We start from the raw sequence: 17,518 nt of genomic DNA on the forward strand, positions 1-17,518 counted from the left end.
ACCCATAACCAGGTACCCTGGAGCCATGAAGACACCCCAAAACCCGGCTCCCCCTCAACGGGGCACTGGGGACCACCCTGGGGTCACCCCACCGGGGCCACCCCCGGTTCGATTCGGGGTGCGTGGGGGGGGTCCCCACTTCGCTCTTGCCCCCCCCACCGGTGCCCCCCAGCTCGAGGGCACCCCCAAACCGGGCACCGGGGCGGGGGGGGGTCGTTGGAGCTCGGCAGGGGGCGCTATGAGAGCCGTACCGGAGCGCTGTGTGCGCGGCGGGGCCGGCAGGGGGCGCTATGGAGCCGTACCGGAGCGCTGTGTGCGCGGCGGGGCCGGCAGGGGGCGCTATGGAGCCGTACCGGAGCGCTGTGTGCGCGGCGGGGCCGGCAGGGGGCGCGCAGGCGCCGGTGGCGCTCCGCCCCGGCCCCGCGGCGCTCGGTCGGGTTCGGTACCGCGGGGACGGCGCAGGACAAAAGGCGCGGCGGGGCGAGGGGCGGCGGGGCGATGGGCGGCGGGGCGGCGCCATGAGGAGGCGGCGGCGGCGGCGGCGGCGAGCATGGCGGCGGGCGGCGGCGGGGCGCGGCGGGGGCTGCTGAAGCGGAAACCGAACTTCACGCTGCAGGAGATCGACATCCTGATGAGCGAGGTGCTCAAGTACGAGCAGCTGCTGTTCGGCGCCGCCGCCAGCACCGTCAACGCCTACGAGAAGCAGAAGATCTGGTGGCGCATCACCAACAAGATCAACGCCGCCGGCCGCAACCAGCGCGACATCGGCGAGGTGAAGAACCGCTGGCGCGGGCTGCGCCGCCGCGCCAACGACAAGATCACCCGGCACCGGCAGGAGCGGCAGGGACCGGCCGCCAGGCCCGCCCCCAGGCCCGGCACCGGCAGCGGCACCGGCAGCGGGTCCGGGCCAGGCCCCCCGGAGCTCGGCCCCGGCCCCGCGTCCGGTTGGGGACAGCGAGGAGCCGCCGGCATCGACCCGCCGGTCCTGAGCGCCGAGGTGGTACCGCACGGTGGGTGCGGGGGGACGGGGACGCGGGGGAACAGGAACATGGGGGACCAAGAGAGGAATGTGGGGGCCGGAACACGGATACAGGGGAGCAGGACTGGACAGGGACAGAGACAGGGATGGGCGGGACAGGACAGGGGTATGGGGGGACTGAGACATGGACACAGACAGACAGGACACACGGGCACTGGGAGCGGGATGGGGGCATGGAGGGACAGCAGCAGGGACACGGGGGATCAGGATAAGTTCGTGGGGTGACCAGGACACAGGCACGGGGGGACTGCAGCAGGGACACGGTGGCACTAGGACTAGGGCAGGTGTGAGGAGGGGCTGGGACAGGGACACTGGGACCATGATATGGGAGACCAGGACATGGATACAGGGGACCAAGGCAGGGACATGGAGATTGGGACAGGGACATGGGGACAGGGACGCGGGGCCACTGGGATCGGGATGTGGGGGAACCAGGACGGAGGCATGGGGGAGCAGGACAGGGACACAGTAACACTGGGACCAGGACACATTTATAGAAAGGCACAGGCAGGGGCACGGGAGACCGGGATGTGGGGAACCACGACCCGGACTTGGAACACTGGGCCAGGGACATGGAGGACTGGGATGAGGACACGGGAGACCAGGACCAGAAGGACGGGGGATGGACCAGGACCAAGGCACTGGGAGCAGGACAGGTATGTGGGGCTGGGACAGGGACACAGGAGATCAGGCCCAGGACAGGGACACTGGGACCATGACATGGGGACTGGGACATGGATACAGGGCACCAAGACAGGGACAAGGAGGCTGGGACAGGGACATGGGGGACAGGGACATGGGGGCACTAGGACTAGGACAGGTGAGTGCAGGGACAGGGACCGTGACATGTGGGACAAAGACCGGGATGTGGGGGGACCAGGGCACAGATACAGGACAAGGACATGGAGGGACTGGGGCAGGGACATGGGGGCCCAGGACAGGGATACAGACACAGGAGAATAGGGCAGGGATGTGGGGGGACTGGAACTAGGATGTGGGGGAAAGCAGGACCAGGATACTGGGACCAGGGCAGGTGGATGGAAGGACTGGGGCAGGGACAGGGACGTGGAGGACTGGGACAAGGATGGGGAGGGGAACAGGGATGTGGAGGGATCATAGTAGGGACATGGGTGACAGGGGCATGGGAGGATTGGGACAGGGACATAGGAGATAGGGAGAGCAATTGGAGAACTGAGACCAGGACAGGAGGATACCAGGATCTAGCCAGGAACATGGGGCCCTGAAACCAGGACAGGGGCAAGAGACGGGACCAGGACAGGGCCAGGAGCACTGAGACAGGGTCAGGGACATGGGGGGGACCTGGCCCAGGACAGGGGACTGAGAACAGGATGACAGCAGGAGGGGACTGGGACCAGGACAGGGATGGAGGTACCAGGGCTGAGATAGGGGCAGGAGGGGACATGGACCAGGGTGGGGACAAGGGTCAGCAGGACTGGGATCAGAATAGGAGGATACTGGGATCAGGACAGGGATATGGGCAACTAGGATTAGGAGAAGGACAGGAGACAGGGGGTACCAGGACCAGGACAGGGATAAGGGGGGGGCTGGGAACAGGACAAGGACATGGGGTTACTGGGGTTTGGACACGGAAAAGGGACATGGGAGACCAGGACAGGAACATGGGATTACTGGGATTAGGAAGGGATACGTGAGGACCAAGACAGGGATGTGGGGGTACTGGGAGCACGCAGGGGCACAGGGCACTGCATTCAGGACAGGGATATGGGAGTCCTGGGACCAGGAGAGGGACAAGGTGCATGGGACGGGGCTGGACCACAAGGAGGGATGAGGAGCTGTGGGGATATGTACGTGTAGATGACCAGGACCGTTCGCAGGAGAGGGGATGTGGGACACGGGGATGGCGGAAGCAGAGGCAGAAGGGGGCCGGGGGGGTCCCACCAGCTGCCTGCGCTCTGCGTCCGTCCCGCAGGCCTCAAGGAGGAGGTGGTGAAGGAGGAGCCGGTGGAGGTGAAGACTGAGCCCTTCCAGAGCCCGGCTCCCGACGGCGTTCCCGGCTGCGGCGGCCCCCGGCCGGGCGCTGAGCAGAGCGAGGGCTGGAGCCGGAGCCCCCCGCGGCCCGCGGCGCCCGAACTGTGCCTCGGGGAGCTGGGGGGGCCGCAGGAGCCGCTGGGCTCCGACTTCCCCAGCATCCTCTTCCAGCAAGAGGCGGAGCAGCTCCAGGACTGCGGGGCCGGGGCCGCCGCGCCCGCGGGGCTGCCGGACGGGACCCCCGGCTGCGCGCAGCTCTGCGCGGCCGATGCGCGGGCGGTGCAGGCGCAGGAGCGGCTGGTGCAGGAGGTGCGCGCCTTCCGACGGGAATACGCCGAGAGCTGCCGGGAAACCACGTCCCTGCTGCGCGCCATGGCCCAGGCGCTGGGCGGGCTCAGCCGCAGCCTGGCCGAGATCCGGGATCTCTACCTCCGGGAGCAGGGCCCCCAGGGCTGACACCCCCCCCCGCAGCTGGCTGTGGGGTCCGGACACCCCCTTCCCTCCTCTTGCTGCTTTGAGTCTTATTTTTATGGGTTTTCCCACCCTTTTCCAGCCCGTTTCAATAAATCCCGAGGTGCCCCCGGGCTCATTGAGGGGTTCGGGGGGCGATGGGGTACTGGAAGCTATGGAGATGGGTGGTTTTCACCCAGTGGGTTGACCCAAAGGGTGTGGTGGTGCTGAATGGAGCTGGTGGATGGACCCCCCCAGCTCCCAGTGATGGTGTGGGGGGGGTGAATCGCACTCCCCTGGCACCAGAGATGGGTCCCAGGGTCAGGGTAGATGGAGGAATCATCCCTGCACCCACAGCCCCATCCCAGGATTGCATCTGCTGCTTCCTGACCCAAAATACCATGGAATCACGGACTGGTTTGTGTTGAAGGAACCTTGAAGCTCCTCCAGCTCCAACCCCTGCCCCGGGCAGGGACACCTTCCACTAGAGCAGGTTGCTCCAAGCCCCTGTGTCCAGCCTGGCCTTGAACACTGCCAGGGATGGGGCAGCCACAGCTTCTCTGGGCACCCTGTGCCAGCGCCTCAGCACCCCCCACCCAGGGGTGGTTTCACGCCCCAGGTTTGAGCTGTGAGGCTGGGGGGGCACCAGCGCTCCCAGCCTGGCTCATCCCAGCGGCTGGTTTGATGGGAATTGCCCATCCCAACGCAATGTGGGGATGGAGGAGCTCCAGGAGCAGAAGGGAATGGGGGGAAGGTCACATATCCCCATGTTAGAGCTCCCCAGGTTGGGGTGCGGGGCTCTGCCCCCCCGGTAGAGACTCATGGAGACGACACCAGGCTGTGGGGCACAAGATGTGGTTTAATTCCAACCCCGGGGCCGGATCCGGGCACGGGCACACAGGGTGCAGCAGTGCACGGCCCTCGGGGGGCCCCCGGGCATCCCCCCATGGGTGCCCGGAGCTGTTGGCACCCAGGGCTGGGTGGAGGCACCCACAAAGGGCCCAGTGTGTGGGACAAGAGCCGCCCTGTGCTGCTGGCACCGGCTCACCACCGGGATGGGCCTCATCCAGCCATGGCCGGGCACCATACCGGGCCCGGGGGCGGACACACGGGGGCCCCCAGCCCTGCTGGAGGAGGGTGCTGCGGTGCCCATGGGTGCTCAGGCTCCGGGGTAGCTGGGCTGTGCTGGGACATAGGGCGGAGGCGCTGCGGGGGGGAGCGGGATGGGATCACCCCCTGCGAGGCCACTGGGACCCCATGGGGCATAGGGGGGTACAGGCGGTATAAAGGGGTGTCCCCCCCACCCCAGTGCTCACCTGTGGGGTTGTAGACGGGGGGTCCAGAGGGGTACAGCGGGTACTGGGCAGCGGGGCCGGCCGGCGGGTACATGGGCATGGGGGTGAAGCCGGGCGGGGGGGGCGCGGGGCCGGCTTTGGGGTCCATAGGGAATGGCGCTGGGGCCGCCGGGGGGGGGTAGCTGGACAGCGGGATCTCCGGGCCTGCGGGAGACACAGGGGGGGCTGCGGCATCCCGGGATGGGGATGAGGGCAGGGACATGGCCCCCCTGTGCCCAGCAGCACCCACATCCCACCCTCTGCACCCCTGTGCTCCCCCCTGCACCCTGCGTCCCACTCCCCGCAATCCCCTCACCTCGCACCTACAGGATCCCCCCCTCCTCCTACACCCCCCACCCCATCACCCCCATCCCCGCAGCCCCCCACCGCTGCACCCCCCATCCCCGCACCCCCATCCCATCACCCCCCATCCCAGCACCCCCATTGCCCCCCTGTTCCCCCCACCCTGCAGCGGGGTGCGCAGCCGCTGCCGCCGCTGGTGCAGATAGCAGCAGGAGCACAGGAAGCAGCACACGATGGTCGTCACGATCGCGATAAACAGCACCACGGCCGAGGCGATGCCCGCGATCGTCTTGGGGCTGCGGGGACGGGGGAGTGGGGCTGGGAGCGGGCACCCAGAGCGGGACCCTCCGCACCCAGGGTACCCCCCCCCCCCAGGGTGCTCCCACCCACCCAGTCACACCAGTGCCCGCAGCAACTGGGACCAGCACCGGGTCCTGCTCTATCCTTGGAGCACCCGCGTGGGGATGGAGGAGCGGGGACGGCCAGACTGGCATCAGTGACCAGCACCCACTGCCCAGCACCCACTCCCCGGCACCCGGTACCAATGCCCAGCATCTAGTGTCAGTGCTCAGTACACACGGTCCAGCATCCAGTGCCCAGCACCCAGTACCAGTGACCAGTACCACCACCCAGCACCAGCATCCAATGCCTAGGGCCCGATACCCAAAGGCATGCACCCAGTAGCAGTGTCCAGCACCCAGTACCGCTGCCCAGTGCCCAGCATCCAGCATCCCAGCATCCAACGCCCAGGTCCTGGAACCCAAAGGCAAGCACCCGGCACCCATTGCTGAAGCTCAGCACCCATCCCCAGTGCCCAACACCCACCCCCGAAGCCCAGCACCCACCCCCGAGCCCAGCACCCATCCCCGCGGCCGGGCACCCATCCCCGGAGCCGGTCGGCACCTGAAGGCGAGGCAGTGGCGCTGCTGCCGCTCGGTGATGAGGCGCAGGGGGTCGCGGCAGCAGAACCGCTGGTGGCAGGACCCGCAGCAGAAGCTCAGGAACTGGCACTCGAAGCCGGGGTGCCAGGACCCGTTCCTGTCCACGTACCACAGGCAGTCCTCGCCCGCCGCCGCTGCGCACAGCACCGTCACCAGGGCCCGGGCACCCCCAGCCCGGCCACAGCCACCAGCCCGCAGCCCCCCGCAGCCTGCCACATGGACCCCCATAGCCTGCTCCATCCGTCCCCGTGTCCCTGCACATCCTGCTCCTGTGTGCACCCTCGATATCCTGCTCCATCCTGCCGCTATGTAACCCCCATACCCCACTCCATCCCACCCCACATCCTCCTGGATCCTGCTCCATCCCGGCCCGCGTCTTCCCCTGTGCCCTGCTCTATCCTGCCCCATGGATCCTGATACCCCACTACAGTCTGCCCCATATTCCCTCATACCCTACCCCTATGCACTCCTCGTATCCTGCTCTATCCTGCCCCATGTCTCCCCACACCCTGCGCCTATGTTCCCCCCATAGCCTGCTCCATCCTGCCCCACACCCTTGCGGACCCCGCTGGGTCCCCCCCCGGCCGCTCCAGCTCTATTTCTGGCCGGAGCCATCTGCGCTCCCAGAAATAGCCGCGGGACGAGGCCCGGGGGCGGCCGGAGGCGCCGGACAACGGCCGGGAAACCACCGGCCTCGGGCCGAATCCCGCGGGATCCCGCCCGCTCCCCGCCAGCTCCACGCGGCTTCTCGGCGCTCTCATACGGGCTTCACTTAACGCACAACGCGACCACGATGGGGAAACTGAGGCACGGTCCGGAAGGACCCGGATCCCCCGGGATTCACTGCGCATCCCGGCCCCGTGCTACCGGCGGCCACCGGCAAATAGGGCGCGGGGGAGAGTGCGCGGGGGCGACACGTTGGTGCGGGCACCCCTCATGCAAATCACGGTCACAGCCGATCCCGTTCCCCCCCCCGCCCATGTTCCCTCTATCTCTTACCCAGCGACGCGGCCACGGCCACCAGCAGGGTCCCGGCCAGGGGCCACCCGCCGCCGGGGCCACCGGGACCCATCCCGGGGCCGCCGCTGAGCGCTGCCCGCGGGGCGGTGGGAGGCCGGGGCCGCTCCCGGGGCCGGGGCCGCTCCCGGTGCCGCGCAGGCCCGCAGTGACGCCGCAGCCCCGAGCTCGGTCGCTGCCCGGTGCCCCCCCGCGGCGGCGCCTCCCGCAGCAGCCACCGGCCCCGGCCCCCGCCGCGGGGGAGAAACGAGACCCGCGGGCACAGGCACGGCCGAGCACCCCCATCCCCGCACCCCCATCCCCGTATCTCCATCCCCGAATCCCCACCTCCCCCATCCGCGCACCCCTATCCCTGCACCCCTGCATCCCCGATCCCCGCATCCGCATCCCCACATCCCCCATCCTGTCAATGCCACCGCAGGGGCCAGGGACCCCGCAGGGGCCAGTGCTGGGGACCCACCGGAGCACCCCAACATGCACCTTTATTAGAGACCAGAGCCCCAAATCCAGCACCACGGTGGCACTGGGGGCACGGTGACAATGAGGGGACACAGCGGGCAGGGGGCCAGCCCCAGCCCCATGCACCCAGAAGTGGCAATGTCCCATGTCCCCGTCCCCACTGTCCCTGGGCCAGCCAGGCTGGGGGTGTCCCGGGTTGGGCTGTCCCGGGTTGGGCTGTCCCGTCACACTTGTGTCACGATCTCGCCGTTCTCAGGCACGTAGACCTGCACGGACACACCATCCGGGGAGCGCCGCAGGACGGGGACCGGGGGGGGACCCTGTGTGGGAGAAGGCACCCATGGGTGCCGGCACCCATCCTGAGCCAGGGCAGCACCCTGGGATGCTGCGGTTGGGGGCTGCATGCACCCGCTCTGGGCTGCTGCATGCACCCCTCCTGGTGGGATCCCTGGGTGCTGCTGGGGGTGGAGACAGCACCCCAAGTGTCAGCAGGGACCCCTCTGGCCAAGGGCACCCCAAGTGCTGCCTCAGGGACCCACGTGGGACCAGAGGGATTCATGTGGGACCCCCTTGAGACTCTCATGGGACCCCGCAATTCTTCCCCTGTGATCTCCTCAGGACCCCAATCCTCCCCCAGGGACCCCTTTAGGGCCTGGTCCTGCCCCACAGGACCTTCACCAGTCCTGTTCCAGGGAACCTTAGGGGTCCCCAATCCTGCCCCAAGGACCCCTGTGGGACCCCAGAGCCAACCTGTGGGACCATGGACTTGCCCAGAGGGACCATCAGAGGGACCCATCCTGCCCAAAGGAGCTTGAAGAACCTTGGTCCGCTCCTCAAGACTCTCCCGAGACCAATGTCCTGACCCAGGGACCTTTACGGGATTCTGGTTCTGCCCCAAGGACGCACATGGGACCCCATTTCTCCCCTATGGACCCCCTCGGGACCTCACTCCTGCTCTGGGGGACCCCTCCAGAGCCTCCTGTGCCTGAATCACCTCATGGTGACAACTCCTGTCACCCCGTCACCCGCAGGGCAGCACTCAAGGGGGTCCCCGCTCCCCGCCGTGCCCTACCTGAGCCCGCAGCAGCGGTGCGCGGGTGACGGGCACGTCCCTGGCGATGCCGCCGCGGGGGCCCCGGAAGGCCCCTTGCCGGTCGAGGGAATGGGGCCGGGCCCCCCGCAGCCGGGCGCGCTGGTGCCACGACTTGAGCTCCTCGGTGACCGTGGCCTTGGAGACCCCGCGGGCAGCCGCGGGCGCGTAGTCCTTGAGCGAGGGGGTGCGCACGATGCGGCTGTGCGAGGGCACCAGCCGCTGGTAGCGCAGTGGGGCCAGGTCCTGCTCGTACAGCACCAGCGGGGGCAGGAACCGGTGCGCTCCCCGCGGGTAGTAACCGGGCTCGGGGAGGGGCGGCGGGACGGGGGGACGCGGGACCGGCACCTCGGGGCTGCTGCTGCCCGGGGACGTGGCGTGGGAGACGCTGGACAGGTCGGAGATGCTGTCGTCGGAGCCGGAGCGGTGCGCGGGGCCGGGCGGGGGCAGGCAGGACGCGGGCACCGTCACCGTGTAGTACGTGGGGCGCCGGCGGGGAGCGGCGCTGCGGCCCCGCGGCTCCGGCGGGCGGGAGCCCTCCACCCTGCGGGCAGCGGCGTGAGGGGGGGACCCGACCCGCCCGGGAGCCGGGGGGGCTCCAGCCTCCTTCCCATGGGGTTGTCTCCAGCCTCCTCCCCATGGGGTTATCCCATCCTCCTCCTCATGGGGTTAGCTCTGACCTCCTCCCTATGTATTTAGCTCCATCACCTCCACGGGGCTATCCCATCCTCCTCCCCATGGGTTAAAGTCCATCATCTCCATAGGGTTATCTCCAACCTCATCCCCATGGGGTTATCCCCAACCTCATCCCCATGGGGTTAGCTCCATCTTCCCCTTGTTGTTACCTCATCCTCCTCCCACTGGATTTAGCTCCATCATCTCTAAAGGGTTATCTTCAACCTCCTCCCCATAGGGTTAGCTATCTCCCCCTTGGTGTTACCTCCATCTTCCTCCCCATAGGGTTGACTCCATCCTCTCCATTGGGTTAGCTCCGTCTTCATCCCCACTGATTTATGTCCATTCTCCCCAAAGGATTACCTCCATCCTCCCCATGGAATTATCTCCAACCTCTTCCCCATGGATTTATATCCATCTCCCTATAGGGTTATCTTCAACCTCGTCTCCATGGGGTTGTCTCCATCCTCCCCATGGGTTTAGCTCCATCATTCCATGGGGTTATCCCATCCTCCTGCCCATGGGTTTACCTCCATCCCTCCCTTGCAGAACCCCTTGTCCCCCTCCCCACGCACAGGACATACCTCAGGGACTGGGACTGTCCCCGGCGTCCCACTGGCTCCGGGGTGCTGGGGGCACTGGATCCCACCTGCCGGCACAGCACCAGGGTCCGGATGGGCACAAAGCGGTAGGGAGGGACATCCCCAGGCCTGGGCACTGGTGGGGACACAGGGTCAGGGCTACTGGGGGCTGGTGGGGACCCAGGGTAGCACTGGGAGCTCCGTGTTCCCCCGTCCCCGGCATCGGCACCGGGAGCTTTGGCCTTCTCATGGGCTCTGTCAGGGCCAGTGTCCCCCCAGGAGCTGGGGGGCTCCGGTGGGGACCCTGATCCCTCCTCCTCCTCTTCGCTGGGCTCCTCAGGGGACCGCCGTGGGGTGCCGGGTGCCGGTGTCCGGGTCTCCTCTGTGCGAGAGATGGGGTGTTGTGATGGAGGGGACACACTGGGGTACCCGCTGTGCCCCCACGTCCCCGCAGCCCCTTACCCTCCTCCAGCAGGACGGTGTCAGACAAGGAGCTGTCGTCGGAGGCGCTGGGCTCTGCGGGGACGGGCGCGGTGAGAGCGGTGCCGGTGCCGCCGGTGCTCCCACGGCTCCCGGCACCACCCGGCGCGGCCCCGGGGGCCTCCGCTCCCCGCTCCCACGCCGCGTGTCCCGACACGCTCCGGGACGTGGCGGCACCGGCCGGGCCGGCTCTGCCGAGCGCCGCGGGCAGCTCCCGGCCTGCCCGGCTGCGCGGGAGGAGCGGGGCTGGGCAGGGCCGGGGGCACCCCGAGGGAAGGAGGCACCAGCACTGTGGTCCCGGCTCCGGGTGCATTCAGGGGGGTGAAGTCGTGGGGGATGGCGTATGGGGGTGCAGGCAGCAGTGGTGAAGTGTTGGGATGCACTCGTAAGAGAACATATTGGGGTGCATGCAGCAGGGATGGCATTTTGGGGGGTATCAGGGGGTTGCATTCACCAGGGATAAGGAATTGGGATGCATTCCCCAGGGGTGCTATGTTGGGGTGCTCTCTGGCGGGTACATTCACTGAGGATGATGTACTGGGATGTACCTTGGGAGGGTGCATTCATCATGGGATGGGGAATTGGGGTGCATTCTCCAAGGATGGCATTTTGGGGACATTCAGGAGGGTGGACATCCATCCATCCATCCATCCATCCATCCATCCATCCATCCATCCATCCACCTAACATCCATCCATCCACCTAACATCCATCCATCCATCCACCCACCCACCCATCCATCATCCATCTAACATCCATCCAACATCCACCCATCCATCCAACATCCATTCATCCAACATTCATCCAACATCCATCCAACATCCATCCATCCATCCAACATCCATCCATCCATCCATCCATCCATCCATCCATCCGTCCATCCAACATCCATCCTTCCACCCATCCACCCAGGGATGGGGAATTGGGGTGCACGCACCAAGGACTGTTGTATGGGGGTGCCTTCCCCGTGGACACCCACTCAAGCTGCCCCCCCCAGGACGGGGACACCCGAGGAGCTCACCCTGGGTGCCGGCGGCGGCAGAGAGGAGGCGCCGCTGGTTGAGGACGCTCTGCAGGTCCCGCAGCTTCTGCTCCTCCAGCACGGCGGCGCTCTGGCGGCGCCTGCGCAGCCTCCTGCCGATGTTCTCCTCGCGGCAGAGGCGCCGCGCGGCCCGGGCGATCTGCAGCTGCAGCGCCAGGTCCCGCTCCAGCGCGCTCAGCGGGTCCTGGGGACGGGACGTGCTCGGAGCCAGCCCAACGGCACCCACGGGGAAGGCTTGGTGTGACCAGGGGGGGTGTGCTGCCGTGGGCTGGGGAGATCCTGCCCATCCCATCATACCCCATCCCATCGCATCCTTCCCATCACAACCCAACTCATCCCATCCTTCCCATCCCATCCTGTCCTTCCCACCTCATCCTTCCCATACCATCTCCTACCATCATTCCCATCGCATCCTTCCCATCACAACCCAACTCATCCCATCCTTCCCATCCCATCCTATCCTTCCCACCTCATCCTTCCCATTCCATCTCCTACCATCATTCCCATCCCATCCTTCCCATCCCATTCAAATCCATCCTTCCCATCCCACACCATCCCATCCTTCCCATCTCATCCCATCCCATCCCATCCCATCCCATCCCATCCCATCCCATCCCATCCCATCCCATCCCATCCTTCCTATTTCCCATCCCTGGCAGTGTTCAAGGCCAGGTTGGACACAGGGGCTTGGAGCAACCTGCTCTAGTGGAAGGTGTCCCTGCCTGTGGCAGGGGTTGGAGCTGGAGGAGCTTTAAAGTCCCTTCCAACCCAAACCATCCCATGGTTCCATGATCCTATGACCTCCAGGATGGGATGGAGCCGTATCCCCCCACCCCACTGCACGCAGGCAGCCGCTCACCGCCCCGCGCAGGACAAGGGTCTCATCCAGCTTGAAGGCAGCCCCGATCCTGCGCCGGACCTTGGGCGGCTTCTCCCCGGCTTTCAGTGGGTACTCGCGGGGCAGCGTCCCCGTCAGCTCCTGGGGGCAGGGGCACCCTGAGCCACTGCCGCACCCGGGGGAGGGGTCGGGCAGGGTCCCCCCATCCTCACTCACCGCCTCGCGCAGGCAGAGCCGCCGCAGCTCCTGCAGGCACCCGTCCAACCGCGCCTCCAGCGCCCGCTGCTGCCCAGCCCGCGGCCAGCCCGGGATGCCGGGACCTGGGCACGGAGGAGGGAGGAATGGATGGATGGAAGATGGGTGGATGATGGATGGATAATGGATTAGTGGAAGAATGGAAGGATGGGTGGGTGGATGGATGGATGGGTGGATGGATGGATGGAAGGATGATGGATGGAAGGATGGATGACGGACAGACAGACACCTGCTGAGACTGACCCATGCTCCCCCAGCCTCAGTTTTCCCCAACCCCAGTGCAGGGCAAGCCATCCCTGACACCCCCCCCCAGCAGCACCCATGGGTGCTCCGGTTCCCAGGGAACGTTTCACCCTGACTCACCCATCCCCGGTGACTCAAAGCCAGGCCAGACAACCCCTCGCCATGCTCGGCCCCCCCCAAACCAGGGGAATCCCATTTCCGTCCTCCCCCCCGCAAAGGAGCTTTGTGCGTCCCATGCATCGAATTGCCCCATCCTCAGCCCGGGGACACTGTAAGAGGACGTGTGAGGGATGGGGCACCCCAAAACCTTCCCCCCCACACCCCGACCCCCCCCCCAGAGCTCACCCGAGTGCAGCAGGATCCCGCCGTCTGTGTCACTCGCCTCCCCCATGCCGGGCCGGGACCCTGCGGGTGACACCAGGGCGACACCTCGTCCCCGCGCAGCACCCATGGGTGCTCCCCCCCGTCCTTCCCCTCCTGCGCCCCCCCAACCCCTCCGCATCGCCCCGTCCTTCCCCGGCGCGGTGGCTCCGGCCGCCTTCCGGTAAGTCCTACAATAAACAAAGGTGTGCGCACATGTGCGTGGGGACACCCAGCCCGGGGCAAAGGTGGTCGGGGTGCGGCGGTGGCGGGGGGGGGGAACTGGTTTCACTGGGCTCCTCTCCCAGTTTCCAGTTCTTTTCCATCTGGGAATGGAGGGGGGAAGCTGCCGGAGTGGGAAAGCGGCTCCCCCCCAGCACCCCGACACCCCATTCCCTTGGGAGCGGCGGGGGGTGGGGGGGGAATGGTGGGAGCGGGGTTTTGGGGTGCTCAGCACCGGGTTCCCATCGCTTCGCCCCCGCCGTGCCTCAGTTTCCCCGCCTGGAGCGGGGAGTGCGGCTGGATGGGGGTCCCGGCGCCGGGCGGGGGGGTCCTTACCTGGGCGCTCGCCGCCGGCTCTGCTGCGCCCGGGACACCGGGACGTGTTTTGACTTGAGGCGCAGGGAGGGAGGAGCGGGTGAGCAACACCTTCCGCAGCCTCGCCCCGCGCCGCCGCGTCCCCCCCCGGCCACCGGCACCACGGACCGGGCACCAGCGGCCGAGCAGCGCCCGGGGCCGGCCGCCCCACAACGAACCAGCCCCGTGTGGGGGCTGCGGGCGCCGGAGCAGCTCTGCTCTGGAGCCAGGCTGAGAGAGCTGGGCTGGGGCAGCCTGGAGAAGAGAAGGCTCCTGAAGGGGAGACCTTAGAGCAGCTCCAGTGCCTAAAGGGGCTCCAGGAAACCTGGAGAGGGGCTTTGGACAAGGGCCTGTAGGGACAGGCCAAGGGGAATGGCTTTAACCTGCCAGAGGGGAGATTGAGATGAGCTCTGAGGCAGAAGCTCTTCCCTGTGAGGGTGCTGAGGCGCTGGCACAGGGTGCCCAGAGAAGCTGTGGCTGCCCCATCCCTGGCAGTGTTCAAGGCCAGGTTGGACACAGGGGCTTGGAGCAACCTGCTCTAGTGGAAGGTGTCCCTGCCCGTGGCAGGGGGTTGGAACTGGGGAAGCTTTAAGCTCCCTTCAACCCAAACCAGGCTGGGGTTCCATGACTATGACCTGGCTTCTCCCAACAGTCCCCATGGTGTGACCCACTCAGCCACCCTCAAGAACTGCAGGGCAATGAGGAACGGATGGAGCTGAAGGAGGGCTGGGTGGATGGATGGATACATGGATGGATGGATGGGTGGATGGATGGATGGATGGATGATGGATAGATGGATGGATTCATGGATGGATTCATGGATGGATGGAGGGATGGATGGATGGATGGATTCATGGATGGATGGATGGATTCATGGATGGATGGATGGAGGGATGGATGGATGGATGGATGGATGGATGGAGGGAGGGATGGAGGGAGGGAGGGAGGGATGGATGGATGGATGGATGGATGGATGGAGGGAGGGATGGATGGATGGATGGATGGATGGATGGATGGATGGATGGATGGATGGAGGGAGGAATGGATGGATAGGTGGGTGGGTTCATGGATGGATGGTGAGTCTATTTCTGGGCGACACTGGCGCTGCCCCTCAATAGGCGCTCGATTGATGCTGCCTGCTCCCTCAACCCGGCTCCAAATCCCCGCCCGTCTCTTGGGCCATCGGCTGCCTCGGCACTCGACTGGCCGCGCTGCGTGTTCCGGTGTCGCGTTGGCAGCGGGGACGCCCCGCGCATGCGCAGCGCGGCCGGGCCCGGAGCGGAGCCGGGGGTCCCGCGGCCGCCATGACCAACGGTGAGGGGCGGGGGGGGGGGTCCCTGTGGGGGGCAAAAGGTCCTTTTGGGGTGTGGGCCCCTGTGGGTGTCGCTATGAGTGTCCCTGTGGGGTGTCCCATGGGTGTCCCGTGGGTGCCCCGCAGTGCTCAGTGGGTGCTGGGTGGGTGCTGGGTGGGTGCCCCGCAGTGCTGGGTGGGTGCTCAGTGGGTGCCGGGTGGGTGTCCCGCAGTGCTCAGTGGGTGGGTGCTCACTGGGTGCTGGGTGGGTGCCCCGCAGTGCTGGGTGGGTGCTGGGTGGGTGATGGGTGGGTGCCCCGCAGTGCTGGGTGGGTGCTCACTGGGTGCTGGGTGGGTGCTGGGTGGGTGCCCTGCAGTGCTGGGTGGGTGCCCCGCAGTGCTCGCTGGGTGCTGGGTGGGTGCGCACTGGGTGCCGGGTGGGTGCCGCGCAGTGCTCACTGGGTGCTGGTGGGTGCCCCGCAGTGCTCACTGGGTGCTGGGTGGGTGCTCACTGGGTGCTCACTGGGTGCTGGGTGGGTGCTCACTGGGTGCCGGGTGGGTGCTTACTGGGTGCCCCGCAGTGCTCACTGGGTGCCGGGTGGGTGCTCACTGGGTGCCGGTGGGTGCTCGGTGGGTGCTCACTGGGTGCCGGTGGGTGCCGGGTGGGTGCTCACCGGGTGCTCACTGGGTGCTCACTGGGTGCCGGTGGGTGCTCACTGGGTGCTCACCGGGTGCTCACCGGGTGCCCGCAGTGTACTCGCTGGACGGGCTGGTGGTGTTCGCGCTGCTGCTGGTGTGCACGTGCGCCCACCTGCGGCACGTGCCCCGCGCCCGCGCCTGGCTCCTGCGCGAGAAGCGCGGCCTGTGGGGAGTCTGCTACAAGGGTCAGCGGGGGGCACGGGGGGGGGATGGGGATGTGGGGATGAGGACACGGGGGTGGGACATGGGGAGACATGGGGAGACGTGGGGATGGGACGTGGGGATGGGGACGTGGGGAGGACACAGGGATGGGACATGGGGAGACATGGGGATGGGACGTGGGGGGAGACACGGGGGTGGGACATGGGGACGGGAACATGGGGGGGACACGGGGATGGGACATGGGGATGAGGACGTGAGGGGACATGGGGGGGACACAGGGATGGGACACGGAGATGGGCACACAAGGCTCCGGGATGGGAGCGTTGGGTGTGGGATGAGGTTTTTGTGTTCGGGGGAGGGCCCAGCGCAGGGACCGGGGTCCCCCCCTCACCCCGCTGTGCCCCCCCCGCAGCCGCCGTCATCGGCACGCGCCTGCACGTGGCGGTGGCCGTGGCCTGTGTGCTCATGGCCTTCTACGTGCTGGTGGTGAAGTGACCCCCCGGGACCACCCACGCAGCGATGCAGAGCCCGGGGCCGCCCCCCGGCGCCCCACAGCCGGCCTGGGCCTGCCGGGGGGGCCCTGGGGAGCCGCCACGGCCCAGAGCCCTGCTCAGAGCCCCCTTGGGGGGCACCTCCGCACCCCCGGGGTGCGCAACGGGACCGGGGGCGCCTCCTCCTGATGCTGAACCCAGTGGCTCGTGGGGGGGACGCTGCAGCCTCCCTCCATGGGGACTTGTGGGGCTGGGCCCCCCCCGCCGGCGGGATGTCCCCCCATGGGGGGTCTGTCCCCTGTGGCCGTGGATTTGTCACCCCCAGATTGGGAATGCTGGAAATAAAGCGGGGGCCCCCCTGCGGGCAGCAGCGGTGCCTTGCTGGGCATTCTGTGGGGCAGGGGGCTGCTATGGGGCTGGTTGATGGGGGGGTCCCATGGGGCAGGGGATCCTGTGGGGTGGGGGGCTGGCAGCTATGGGTCATGGGGCTGCCGTGGGGCCAGGGACTGTGGGGCTGGTCCCTGTGAGCTAAGGGGCTGCCAATGGGGCTGGGTGCTATGGGGTTCCATGGGGCAGGGGGCTGCGTGCCCGGGGTCCCCACTGGTTGTGGGGCCGGTCCCTGTGGGGCGGGCGGGGTGCGGGGGGTGTGATTGTGCGAGGGGGCGCACGGGAGGCGCGGTCCTCCCGTCCGCCAGGGGGCGCGCTGGGGTGGGGCCCGGCCCCGCCTTTTCCCATGGCGCGCCGCGCGGGCGCGCCACAAGATGGCGGCGGGGGGCGAGCGGCGGGTGCGTGTGAGCGCGGGTGCGGGTGCAGGGCGCGTGCGGGCGTGCAAGGCGCGTGCAAGGGGCGTGCAAGGTGTGTGTGTGCGTGTGTGCGTGCGCCCCCCCCCCCCCATCCGCGGCCCTACACGTTGATCTTATTCGATCGGCCCCGGCCGAGATGAGAAGAGCGGCGCCGCGAAGCCCCGGGCGCTGTGCGGCGGCGGCGCGGGCGGGATGAGTCGATCAGATAGGCGAGGCCGCGGCCGCTGAGCTACTGCGATTCTGACCCGCCGCCGCCGCCGGACCCGGCACCGACCGGGGCTGTGCGCGCCCCGCCCCCGGCACCGCGGGAACACGCGTGTCCGCGCCCCGCGGCCGTGTCGGTGCTGCCGTGCGTGGAGCCGCGGCCCCCGTGTCCCCG

At 67.7% G+C, this 17,518-nt stretch overlaps 4 protein-coding genes and 1 non-coding gene across 9 annotated transcripts; 3 read left to right on the forward strand and 2 right to left on the reverse strand.

The window, feature by feature from the left end:
• Positions 1–238: 238 nt before the first annotated feature.
• On the forward strand, positions 239–3,671 carry LOC115602469 (myb-related transcription factor, partner of profilin-like). Its single transcript, XM_030473643.1, has 2 exons — positions 239–1,010; positions 2,991–3,671. The coding sequence occupies exons 1-2, from the start codon at positions 239–241 to the stop codon at positions 3,503–3,505; spliced, it is 1,287 nt and encodes a 428-aa protein (XP_030329503.1). The 3' UTR covers positions 3,506–3,671.
• A 667-nt stretch (positions 3,672–4,338) lies between these two features.
• SHISA4 (shisa family member 4) lies at positions 4,339–7,291 on the reverse strand. The gene is made up of 5 exons (XM_030473508.1): positions 7,077–7,291; positions 6,040–6,211; positions 5,299–5,432; positions 4,816–4,998; positions 4,339–4,705 (listed from the first exon to the last, which is right to left on the reverse strand). Exons 1-5 carry the CDS (start codon positions 7,147–7,149, stop codon positions 4,659–4,661), a joined length of 609 nt encoding a protein of 202 aa, XP_030329368.1. The 5' UTR covers positions 7,150–7,291; the 3' UTR covers positions 4,339–4,658.
• A 273-nt stretch (positions 7,292–7,564) lies between these two features.
• Positions 7,565–13,727, reverse strand: INAVA (innate immunity activator). 5 transcript variants are annotated; one of them, XM_030473505.1, is made up of 9 exons: positions 13,676–13,727; positions 13,103–13,162; positions 12,476–12,579; positions 12,281–12,400; positions 11,401–11,605; positions 10,362–10,415; positions 9,903–10,281; positions 8,626–9,187; positions 7,565–7,873 (listed from the first exon to the last, which is right to left on the reverse strand). In XM_030473505.1, exons 2-9 carry the CDS (start codon positions 13,146–13,148, stop codon positions 7,778–7,780), a joined length of 1,566 nt encoding a protein of 521 aa, XP_030329365.1. In that variant the 5' UTR covers positions 13,149–13,162; positions 13,676–13,727; the 3' UTR covers positions 7,565–7,777. The 5 variants fall into 5 exon arrangements, with proteins under 5 accessions (XP_030329365.1, XP_030329367.1, XP_030329366.1 ...); XM_030473507.1 differs by lacking the exon at positions 13,676–13,727 and having other exon boundaries at positions 7,565–7,819; positions 8,626–8,845; positions 8,992–9,187; positions 13,103–13,208; XM_030473506.1 differs by lacking the exon at positions 13,676–13,727 and having other exon boundaries at positions 8,626–8,845; positions 8,992–9,187; positions 13,103–13,208.
• A 1,148-nt stretch (positions 13,728–14,875) lies between these two features.
• Positions 14,876–16,710, forward strand: TMEM167B (transmembrane protein 167B). Its single transcript, XM_030473509.1, has 3 exons — positions 14,876–15,007; positions 15,737–15,868; positions 16,258–16,710. Exons 1-3 carry the CDS (start codon positions 14,998–15,000, stop codon positions 16,338–16,340), a joined length of 225 nt encoding a protein of 74 aa, XP_030329369.1. The 5' UTR covers positions 14,876–14,997; the 3' UTR covers positions 16,341–16,710.
• A 445-nt stretch (positions 16,711–17,155) lies between these two features.
• Positions 17,156–17,387, forward strand: LOC115602482. Its single transcript, XR_003989675.1, has one exon.
• Positions 17,388–17,518: the final 131 nt, after the last annotated feature.

The sequence above is a fragment of the Strigops habroptila genome, chromosome 18, assembly GCF_004027225.2.
Source record: "Strigops habroptila isolate Jane chromosome 18, bStrHab1.2.pri, whole genome shotgun sequence".
NCBI classification, from domain to species: domain Eukaryota; kingdom Metazoa; phylum Chordata; class Aves; order Psittaciformes; family Psittacidae; genus Strigops; species Strigops habroptila.